The sequence below is a fragment of the Uloborus diversus genome, chromosome 9 (genome assembly GCF_026930045.1).
Source record: "Uloborus diversus isolate 005 chromosome 9, Udiv.v.3.1, whole genome shotgun sequence".
Classification (NCBI taxonomy): Eukaryota; Metazoa; Arthropoda; class Arachnida; order Araneae; family Uloboridae; genus Uloborus; species Uloborus diversus.
Genome location: NC_072739.1, coordinates 29,846,454 through 29,858,565, shown reverse-complemented (window position 1 = coordinate 29,858,565; position 12,112 = coordinate 29,846,454). Strand labels below are relative to the sequence as shown.

Below are 12,112 nucleotides of genomic sequence, written 5' to 3'. Positions count from 1 at the left end.
GTAATTTTTTTCTGATAAGTTTTGGTTTTATATTTTCTTCTCTTTTGTGTCTGCAACTTTTCATGTTGATTTTTTTAAAATAAGGTTTGAAAAAAGAATATATAATAGTAAGGAATTTTCTTATATGATCCTATCATCAGCATTTTGTTTTAGTGAATATTTTATTCATTAAATACTTTTTATGTATTACGCCACTTATTTAAATCACATTGATACCGAGGACATTTGATTTTATAAAGCGGCTGATTTTATAAATCGGCATCCCTGCATGTTAAAACGTAAGAGGTTTTAAGTCTTAATATTCTGGAAAAAAAATTAATAACTGTATTTATATTTAATATTAAGTATTTCAAAATACGGTTGACATTTTAACTAAACACAAGGTTTTTTTTTCTTGTTTACATAAAGAACTCAAAATATTGGTGTATTTTTGTGTGATTAACAAGTGTTTTTCTGACACCTATTACAGAGGGCAGATGTGACATTGATTATCCAGATAATTATCCAGTGATTTTTTAAATGGCGGTTAATGCATAAATTTATTTTATTCAAAAAAACTGCTATAAACCTATTTGAACTTCAAATTGTAATTGGTATATAAGAAAATGTACTACGGCATCATTTTTGATAAATCTGATATTGTTTTCTTAGATCCGATAAGGAAGAAATAAAGAAAGAAAAGAAAAGGCAAAATACAGAGCGCGTCTAACCACAGTCTAACAAATGCATCCTGATTGAAAAAAAAAAAAAATACCCTCACATCGTTATCTTCATCACCCCTATTTTGATCAAATCAGAAGAGACCAGACGCATGCCCAAATTCGAACAAAGTTTTACTTTAAAATGTCAGACAGTAACAAACCACATTTGGTTATGGATTTGCGTCAAATCCGTTACTAAATGTCAAGTCCGTTACCATACAGGTTTTTAATGATATTTTCATAATACGCGCATTTTTTTACAGTTTGATATATTTCCATCAAATGTGATACAAAGATATAGTGCCCTTGAAAATTAATAAATTTTTATAAAATTATGCTACTTTTATTAGGAAAAGTTTACTTGCAAAATTTCATAAGTGCTTGAAACTAGGTGGTAGTGATGGGCATAATTGAGTTCTGATAATCGAATCACTCGATTATCAAAGATCACTCGAGAACTCGATTATCACGAGTTCTCGATTAACGTATCTCGAGTTCTCGATTATCACATCTCGAGTTCTCGATTATCACATCTCGAGTTCTCGTTATCCCTTGCCGAGTTCTCGAGCGATGAACTGCTTGAGTTCTCGTAATCCCTACCCGAGTTCTCGAGCGATGACTGCTCGAGTACTCGATTCTCATTTTCCGAGTTCTCGAGCGATGAACTGCTCGAGTTCTCGCTTTGTGAAATTCTCGGAATGCTGATTTCTCGAGTTCTCGAGATGTCCCCCACCTAGATGGGGGAAAGCGGTCATGGCGCAGGCTGCGCCATTGAAATTTTTAGGGGATTGTTTTGAGGGGTATTTCTTACTTTTTTGGGGGAGCTCTTATTTTGGGGGGAGGAAGGGGTCTTTGCGAAATTTAGGAGGGTGGGTGCGCTCTTGCTCTTAAGGGGGTGGGCACCGTTGTCAGAGGGCTGGCTTTGAAAAATTAAAGTTTTAACATATAAATGGGCGTGGTTTTTATTGTTTTCCGAAAAAAATTGTTCAGGGAAAGGGGGTCATGATGCTCTTAAGGATGGGGGGGGGGTTCGTTTTTAAGAAAAGCGCGAGCACACTTGAGGAATGGATACCCCTGTAGTCTAAATAATTCTATGATGAAAGATTTGCCTCTCGAATATTTGTTGTAGAAGTTTATGTATTGTTCTTGCTTTCGAATAGTGTTGTAATTAATTTCATGTATGCTGCCGAATGCCTGATTTTCAAATGATTCTTTGGGATGTTTTTGTAGCCTAATAATATGTTTTAGGGAGAATGGTGTTAGCGAATGAACACATGGACGGGTCAATGGGTGACATGGGTTGTGTGTCTCGGTGGTGAAAGCAAAGATTGGGGGACTCTAATAAGGTTCTAACTTGAGGGGCATTAAAACTAAAATTATATTCATGTAAAAAGGGGGAATACTTTAGTTAAAACCTGAGGGGACCGCTTCCCCCTTACGTCCCCCTTCGACTACACCATTGGGTACTGAAACCCGTGACACGTGTCTGCAGTAATCTGTGTATTTGTGCTACAAAAGTTGGTTATTTCCTGTTACTTCTTGGCACAAAGGTATTTATTTATTTCTTAATGAAGCAAGTATCCTAGTTCTCGTGTAATTCATTCGCAGGGGATGACAACCAGGAGAGGTGCACGGAAGTTAAGACGCTAACTGCGGGATTGTAATTTTCATGAGATTTTGTCTCTTTTCGGGGGTAGCGCTCTTGCGGGAGAACTTCATACGTGCAGGGGCGTGCACAAGGAGAGGGGGAGAAAAGGGACACCTGTTGTCCCGGCCCGAGCTTGAAGGGGCCCGAGATTTTTAAAATGAGAGGTGAAATATATTAGGGACGAAGGGATAAACAATATGAAGGGGACGTTAAAAGTCATTTGTGACGAGCCCCGAAATTTCTTTGCACGTCCCTGCATATTTGGTAAGTCATCGCTCTTGGAATTGATGGATTTGGAATCGTTTTAAAATGGACTGATTGCTACTTGCGTGCTTTATTTTGATGGGGTTATAATTTAATGTTTGGTGTCGAATTTTCTATTATCGAGAGATCTCTTTATAATTGAACGATATATTTTCGAACGAAAATTATTAAGGATTATCATATGAGTGGGCTAATGGGGGGCATGGGTTTTGTATTCCGTTGGTGAAATCTTGAAATAACAGGTAGAGAAATGCTTTCCATATTGTTTTGCACTTGACAGTTATTTAGATCAAAAAAGTAATAATAATAGTAATTAATTAAAAAACGTGGGGGACAATGATAATATGGACATGGGTTTGGGCAACACAAACAGGTTTGAACTTGAGAGTTGTTTAAATTAATAATACATTGAAACTAAAAAGTGGGAACAGTTTAGCTAAAAATCGGAGGGGGCACCTTTCCTCCTACGTCCCCCCCCCCTTCGAATGTGACCCTCAGTAATTGAACAAACCTCTAGAGTGGTTAACTTTTCGAATGATTCATTCGCAGAGGTTATCGCGAATAGGGAGACGTTATGGCCCAAACCGGGTAATTGAAATTTTTGAGGGGTCTTTGCTCTTTTTGGGACTATCGTACTTGGAGGGGGAAGGTGATTGTCACAAGAGGAGTCCCATTGCTCACAAGAACGAACGAACATTCAAATTTCGAATCAAATAAGAGCTTCTCGGGTGCTTTTTTCGAATGGGGTTAACCAGATAGCACACTTCGTTCAGTAAACGTTTTAAAACGGTTGTTACGCTGTATCAACCACGTTAAAACGTGTATGAAACGTTTAAACGATGTCTGTTTATAATGCAAGGGTGCCTATCTTGGGGGGGAGTGGGGGAAACCCACTCCTCAAATGCGACGGAGAACCCCCAGAACAAGAGCCTCCTAAAGTAAGACCAAAAGCCTTCTCAAGTAACCCCTCCCCATTGAAACTTCATTTTGGCTCGGTCTACACCATGGACCGCCCCCTACCCTCTCGTGGGCACCCCTAAATAATATATTGTTTCTTGTCGAGAGTTCATTATCGAGCGACGCTTTCGGATGATTTGAAAATCGGATAATTTGCTTTTTTAGAGAAATTTGGTAATAATTTAACCCCTTTTGAGGACCAACACAAGGAAAATGAAGCGTAGACACGGGACCCTTCGAAATGGACCGTTGTCGGCCCAAGCAGTTTCAGAAATTTTTAAAAAATCATAAAGTAAGCATCTCAATAGAATGACTCTAAATTTTTAAGTTGAGTAATTTATAAAATTAAACAATAATAATCTGCATATAATGTAATCCTATTAAAAAATTGGGGCAAAGAATGTTAGCTAAAATTAATTCCAAACGACAAGCATCAAAACTTCTTTATGTACTCAGAAACATCTCAAATTCACTCCCTGCACCCACTGTTATTAGATTTTTCCCCAAGTGAATGAGTGAAAAATAAAAATAAAAAAGAACGAATCATAAAAGAAGCAAAATAATCGATTCCACTTAAAGTTGCACTATTAATGCGCCGGGAATCTGCTCTGTAATAGCGAGAAATATTTTACCCTCCCTCCCTTCTCCTATATTAGTCAGATACTAACCCTAATCTCAATAGCAACAGCAAAAAAAAAAAAAAAAAAAGCAAAGCTATAAACAAGAACAAATGATTCCTTTTGCGCAGAGCTGCGATTCCTCGACTTGTTTACATTATCAACTCTGCTTAATAAGGATCCGAAATCATCCGAATATATCATACATTCTCTGAAGGCCGCCGAAATCAAGTTCTCGTTGAATCTGCATCGCCCAAGAATTGAGATCCACAATGAAGACTATTAAATTTACCTCCTAAAACAGATTCAATAAAAAACAATGCAAAATTTTTCGGAAAACAACGAGAACTAGTTCCATTTGAATGTAAAATATAAAATTTTTCAAGGATGGGGGCGAGGGAAATTGAACCCCGTAAATTGAAGTTTCAGTGGCAACATATGCGTCATGACTCTCAGGCCTATATTTTAAATTTTATACTTGGGGGGGGGGGGAGGAGGTTAAAGGGCATATAATCAATGCATAGTATTCCTACTAACAGCAGAAACTTCATTTAAATGTAAACAATAATTTTTAAAAGCCAGGATGAGACACAGGCTGCGCAAAAGTTCAGCCCTACATCCCTCCCTTCTAAGGATTGATACCCTAAAAAGAGACTAAAACCTACCAAATTGACCCCCATAAACAGGTCCATCCAGGGTGAAGCTTGGGGGAGGGGGGCGAAGGGTATGTACCCAATGCAAAATTAAACAAAAAACTACAAAAAGCACGTTCCCGTACATTAAAAAGCTTCAATTTTCAAAGCCGGGGAGGCGATTGACCCAACTGGTCAATCGTCTCCCCATCGGGCCTGCCCTCAAAGTTGCAGGGACAGAAGTACGCGACATGACTCTCAGGCCCATTATTTAAAATTTTCCAGGGGGGGGGGGGGGTTGGATAAAAAAATATATGTACTCAGTGCCTACTATACAAATTAATAATAAAACCTACGCCCACATATATGTCAGTACAATTATTTCGAAAACCCGATGTGGGGGAATTGCCCCTTCTTGACCCCCTAAATTACGAGCTTGATGGTACCCCTTCCCCTCGTGCGCAACCCTACAGAAACAATTTGAGAAGTCGACTGTTCTAGAAGTCAGAGTTGCTCACTTCCCCGACCCCTCAAGAGCGATGGCGCACCCTCTGAAATATTATGGAGCAATTCCTAGGACAAGAGCTCCCCCCAATGAGATTTAAAATACGCTCTCAGTTTCCCTCCCCCCTTAAAACTTTACTGGCGTTGTGTGCGCCATGGACACCTTTAGCGGGCATCCTTGTAAAAGTAAACTTGATTCTGGAACTCAGGAAGTCTAGATCTAGATACTGGTCGAGAACTCGATTCAAACATCTCGAGATCTCGAATTAAAAGATTTCGAGATCTCGATTTAAAACATCTCGAGTACTCGATTCAAAAGATCTCGAGAAGTCAATTGCTCGAGCACTCGATCCAAAAGATCTCGAAAAGTCAATCGCTCGAGTACTCGATTCGGAAGATCTCGAGAAGTCAATCGCTCGAGTACTCGATTCGGAAGATCTCGAGAAGTCAATCGCTCGAGTACTCGATTCGGAAGATCTCGAGAAGTCAATCGCTCGAGTACTCGATTCGGAAGTTCTCGATTATCAATCGCTCGAGTTCTCGAATTAAAAAGATCTCGATTATCAATCACTCGATTATCAGAAGTACTCGATTCCCGAGATCTCGATTATCAAAAGATCTCGATTATGCCCATCACTACTAGGTGGTATTTAAATGCTTTATTTCAACGTGATTCAAGTATTGTTCGGAAACATTTTAAGAGTCAGGGACCAAATAAAGTTTGTTTTGGGCAGTATAATATAATTTAAGCGTAATAATTTTTATTAATTTTGTTTGGTAACGGATTTGACAATTTCGCTTGAAGCTTAACACACTATTTTCATACTTAATTACGCATCAAAGTGCACAACCAATTACTTTTTTATGTACCTTAAATAAGTGACTCAACAACTACACACAAATCTGTTTTTGTGCAGTCGCATAAAAAAAGTTTGTTTTATAATTAATTTTGTAAATTGAGTCCCAACCTGATTGAAATTTTAATATAAGGCACAAAAAAAGTTAGCATAAAAACAGGTTTGGGTGTATTTGTATTTCTGAGTGAAATTATCAACTAAAAAAAATTTAAAATTCTGAAATGTAAGCATATCATATGCTTTCAGAATTTTTTATTTGAAAATAATAAAAGTTGAAAATAATTTACTAGCCACACTGTGCTGCATGGAGATATTTCTATTGTTAAATATTGCAAATCTCATCATCAATAAATTAAATGAACTGAATGTGCCAGTTTCAAATTGTATTGGATTTAGGTCAGATAATGCCTATGTAACAGAAGGGAAAAAAATAGGTGTTGTGAAATACTTGAAAGAATATCAGAATAATTTGATCAGTGTTGGATGTCCTTGTCATCTGCATAATTTAGAAACAGAAAAAGGTGCCTCTAGTCTACCGCTAAATGTTTATGAACATCTTGTAGATATATATTATTACTTCAAGAAAAGTTCGAAGAGGAAAGAACAATTGGAAAATTTTCAGGAGCTTCATAATGAGGAAATTAAAAAGATTTTGAAGCATGTTCAAACTGGATGGCTCTCTACAACAAAGTGTCTACAAAGGATGATTGATTTGTGGGAACCACTAGTTGCCTTTTTCAAAGCAGAAAACCAAAACTCAAGCTACAAAGGAGCATCCAAAAGCAATTTAAATTTTTTTACCATTCCGAAAAAAAATCTTACTGGTCCAAATGTGTTAAACGAACACTAAAACTGCAGTGGATGAAAGATCTACGAAAAGAAAATTGAAAACTAATGATGATACAGCTTCAGTTCAGCAGGAAAAGAGAAAAATAAAAAAAAACGGGATGGTTTTGAACAGCGGCATCAAAATCAGTCAAGAGAAGAAAGACTTAAATTTATTAACGTCTGATTTAAATAAAGCGTATTGTTTATTTTTGTTGTACATCTCACCAGTGTTTGATCAGCTGAACACTGTCTTGCAAGGGCAAACTCCTTTAATTGATAGATTATTATCATTGTTATATGTTTTCTTAAAACAAATTTTGTTGAAATTTGTTAAAGCAAAAGTGATCAAAGAATGTGCTAGTTTTCTTGCTCTAGATTATCATAGTGATAACCATCAAAGAAATGATGAAGATTTTCTCATTGGAGAAAGCACTACTAAAGTGGTTCAGACTTTGAAATCATCTGAGAGAAAAGAGTTTTTTTCCAATGTGAGGAAATATTTTCGCAGATGTTGTGATTATGTTATTTTAAAATTTCTTTAAAGAGATGAAGTTTTGTGCCTTGCTGAGGTGTGCAGTATTGAAAAACTTGAAACAGCATCCTTCTCAAGTATTAAAAACATTTTTATTGACTTCTTTCCTATATTTCTCGAGGAAGATAAGAATGCGAAAATTGATCAATTAAAGGAAGAATTTGTTGCCCTTCAAATTGCAGAAATTCCCCAACATATTGCAGTTGAAGAGAGAACAGATGTTAAATGGCATTTAATTAGCAAAATAAAAAATCAGATGGGTAGGAAGCCTATAAAAACATTTGCAATGTTATGCTTAGTATTTTGTCTATTCCTCATAGTAATGCGGAATGTGAACGAATATTCAGTTTGGTTAGGAAAAACCGCACTGAATTCCGCTCATCTATGACGGATGAAAATTTAGAAAGCTTGTTGCTTCTTAAAAGTAATTTTTCAGGCAAATGTTATGAACATAAATTCGATTCAAATTTTCTGAAAAGAGCAAAATCTGCAACTTCCTTAAAAGTGAAAAAATGAAAAAGATTTTTGTATCTTGTCTAATATGTTTTTGGTATTAATGTAGTAATTACGAGTTGAAATGTGTTATTATCTGTTCATTTGTTTTTTTGTTAATGTACTGAAGTATTCTTTAAAAAAAATTAACTTGAGATTCAACATGTAATATAATATATAGAAATTGCATAACAGGCAAAAAAAAGTTTGATTTTTATAACTTTATCTGATATTGAGAAAATTAATAAATAATAATAGAATATGATATTGTATTTTGAATATGTGTTGCGAATATTAAAAAATAAATAAATAAATAGACTTAAGCAATTGATTATATCTATATTCATTATATTTTTTTTAAACTGTCCGTCAACCCTTTTCTATCTACAGTACAAGAATTTTTAAAGAATTGCACTGGAAATTGTATTAAATTAACACATTATGTAACATCAATCTACTTTAAACTAGAAATACTTGATATAACAGTATTTTTTATTCATTATAGCATTGTTTAAAATCTCCCTTTTTCTCCCTTAAAGCTTTGACTGGATCTCCCTTTTTTTCTTTTCATAAGGTTGGCAGGTCCAGCATATGGCGAAAATGACCCACAAGTTTTACATATTCGCTGAGGAGGTTCATATTTCATCAAAATCAAAAGGTATTAACCAAAAGATATTAAATATTAAACTTACCACTTTTCCAGCAAACTCATATGAATTAAAAACTAAGGAGTCAGGCTTATATTTCCTGGTGCTAAGTGTTAAAATTTTTGTTTGCAGTTGCAACACCTGAGAATCTGGAAGTATTTTGCTTGCTGTGACACCTACGATGGAAAACATAAGCATTAAGAAATTGGCCTACATACCTGCCATTTTTGAAAGAAACAAGCATTACATTCTATTTCTAAAAACAAGAGGAAAAAAAATAAATTTTTCTCTGAAAATATTTTAAGACTAATCTCTTTCCATTTAAATTTTGCTAAATTGCAAGTTTTGATCAAGCTTTTAAAGAAACTTCAATTTAGGGACGCACCGGATATCCGGTAACTATCCGGTATCCGGCTGATTTTTTAACTATCCGGAACTATGAGATATCTGATCCGACAAGCCACTCCGGATCCGGATATCCGACAGTTTTTTGCAGGATATCCGGGCAGTTATCCGGTAAAAATGTGAGAGATGTCCAGGGTTGATGTGTGGTTATCCGGTACGAAATGAGGGTTTAATTTTGAATTTACTTTTGCAAAAATTCCAGTTAAAGCTTTCACCGTTTCATAAACGTTTCGATGATGCTTTCTCTTTTAATTGCTGCTTCAAAAACGACCATTCCTCTTGAAACCTGGCATTCCTCCTCGTTCCCCCCCCGCTCCTTTGCGAATCTGCTGACGGTATGTTGCCAATAATTTCTCCCTTCCTCTCTCACTCTCTCTGCTTTAACACGCTGAAGTGAAAAGTCGACCTTGAAATGGTTCCTATCAAAGCGCTTGAAGTTGGAGGAGCGGCCGTGTTGAAAATTAAAATACATTCAAGTTCCGACTTGCGGGAGGAACGCATTCCACTACTCCTCTCGCGTAAGTTGAAATTTAGCATAGTAGAAAAATGTATGAATTCGGATTTTTAGAAACACACTAAAAAATTTTAGGCATCTGTAAACACCCCTCACACTATTTTGAACCATTTCTTAACTATATATTACCGTTTCTTGCATAAAAAAAGCTGTATTATTCAACACGCTGTATTATTCGATGTACAAAATTAATGGTCAATGGGAGAGGGACATGTAAATAAAACAATAATATAGTTACAGTGTATTAATAATTTAATAATGCACGCTTTAGTGCCATTATATCTCATGAACATTAAAACGAAGAATGAAAGAAACTAATGAAAAATGCGGAATAGTTGCACTGAAACAAAGCAATGTTTAGAGTAGTACGGTGTGGAAACTTTCGTTTTCAGGGATACTAAAAGGATGAAGAACCATCAAGAAACCAATATGTAGTGACCAATGATGTAGTCTATGCTTGCCCCCAGGGTGCACAGTTGTACAAACGAACTATTTTCGAAATTATATTTGCTTGTATATTTCTACACATGCTAAAATCCTTTCATTGCATTCATTTATATCCAAAATTTTGTGTTGCGTTTGTATTTTTTCCATTTTTAGTTATCTGTAAAAGTTTTCTCCACTATTTTTAAATTATTCCACTTCCGTAAAAATGAGTTGAAATCTACCTGGAAAAAAAACCATCCACAAAAAAAAAATCTCAGAACAAACATACAATTCATTTGATTTTAAGCATGACACATTTTAGAGGAAGGAGAAGGGAGGGTGGCAGATCGAGCAAGTGAAATTCGAATTCTCAGGCTTCAAATAATCTCTGTATGAACTAAAAATATAAATAAAGAAAAAACGGAGAGAGCTTTTTATTTATTTATTTATTTTTTTTTTTCAGTTTTAATTTCTAGTCTTCTCACATTTTTTCTATTACTTTTGCTTTGCATTTAGACTTAGCAAAACACAGACCAATTAAGTTTTGGTTTAGATCTAAACTAAAACTGATGACATCATAGTTTTGCTTCATGATTTTTGATTATACTATAGAGCTCTTTAGATCTGAACTGAAACTAATGACGTGATAGTTTTAGTTCAGACTTTTTGCTCATATATACTGAGGCTAGGATTGCTTTCTTCAGATTTAGATGAGATCGCTTGCCGCTTAAACATTTACTAATGGCGCAATTTAAATCCCCGATTTAGGATTGTAAGTTGATTATTTAAGTTTATTCATTTATTTTTTGAGTCAAACTGGCCCTGTTTTAATATTATCTTTTTTAACTTGTATGTTGGAAAAATTTTACACGTGTATTATCTGTAATAAAAATGATTTCAAAGCAAAGTTTTATTTTTTGTTACTTCTAAATTGGAAACAAGAAAATGTATTACTTTATGATGAAGTTTAAAAAAATTTCTACATATCATGCAAATCTAATAACAAATACGACTCATTATACGACCTTTAAGATTTCAACTATGAATAATTAAAAGTTTAATCAATGTGTACATTACATACAGAATTAATTTTTGCCGAAAGTTTGTCTCATTCGAAAAAATCTGTCGAAATAAAACAATATTTTAATGTTTCATTTTATATAGCACAATTCCTAAATTAAAATATAGAAGCTCTAAAAAAGTACATTTTAATGTACTTAACATGTTTTTAAAGAAATGATATTTGGAACAAGTTTGATTTATTGTTTTGAACCGGCGTTGTTGAAAAATATGCGAACATGCAATGCCGGATATCCGAATCCGGCAGGTAAGGGGGCATCGGATATCCGGTATCCGGCAAAATCACTATCCGATGCATCCCTACTTCAATTCTAAAGAAATAAATAAAACCAAAAGAAATATAAAAAAATATAAATGCTCCACATGCAAAAGATATGAAGGAAGAGCCATAATTTTTGTTTATTCGTTCTATAATTAACTCTAAAATATATAATAGAAATATAAAATAGTTTTTGATTTTAAAGAAATTTACAAACATAAAAAAATTCTTCAAAAAGCATCAGTACACATAACTCATTAACAACAAAAAAAAAGCAGCCAAATAATGAACTGATACATTTCTTGCATAAGTATAACAAAAACTCTCAATATCAAAAACACGTAAAATTAAATTTAGTAAAACACATCCAATACTTAAATGACACCAAAACTACTCAATTTATATATACTGCAGTACAGAAGAAAAGTTCCTACAAATTTAATATATCCTTTAAATACAAAATTTACTCATTGTAGTGGACAAATGTTTTTGTTCAGAATGGTTGCTGCTATGATGAACATTTATTTTCATCAAAACTTGAAATATGGTTGATTATCTTCTGTCATGTGCTCAATCTTTTTAAGGGGAAAAAGTTTAGGAGGCCATAATTTCAGTGTTTGTGATTTGTTTTAAAGAAATGAAAAATCAGAATTTGTCCATACTTGCAGGATATTTCACTCCTCTTTTGAAGTACAGTAGAACCTCGATTAACCGAGCCGATAATAATGTGTATTTTTTGTAGATAGGTA

General features: G+C 34.6%; 1 protein-coding gene across 1 annotated transcript in view; it reads right to left on the bottom strand.

Moving 5' to 3' along the window:
* Positions 1-12,112, bottom strand: part of LOC129229802 (EP300-interacting inhibitor of differentiation 3-like) — a 58,017-nt gene that overhangs the window by 39,262 nt on the left and 6,643 nt on the right. Inside the window, exon 3 of the mRNA XM_054864179.1 lies at positions 8,725-8,855. Within this exon, the coding sequence (XP_054720154.1) occupies positions 8,725-8,855 (131 nt within the window). The remainder of the gene's footprint in view (positions 1-8,724; positions 8,856-12,112) is intronic.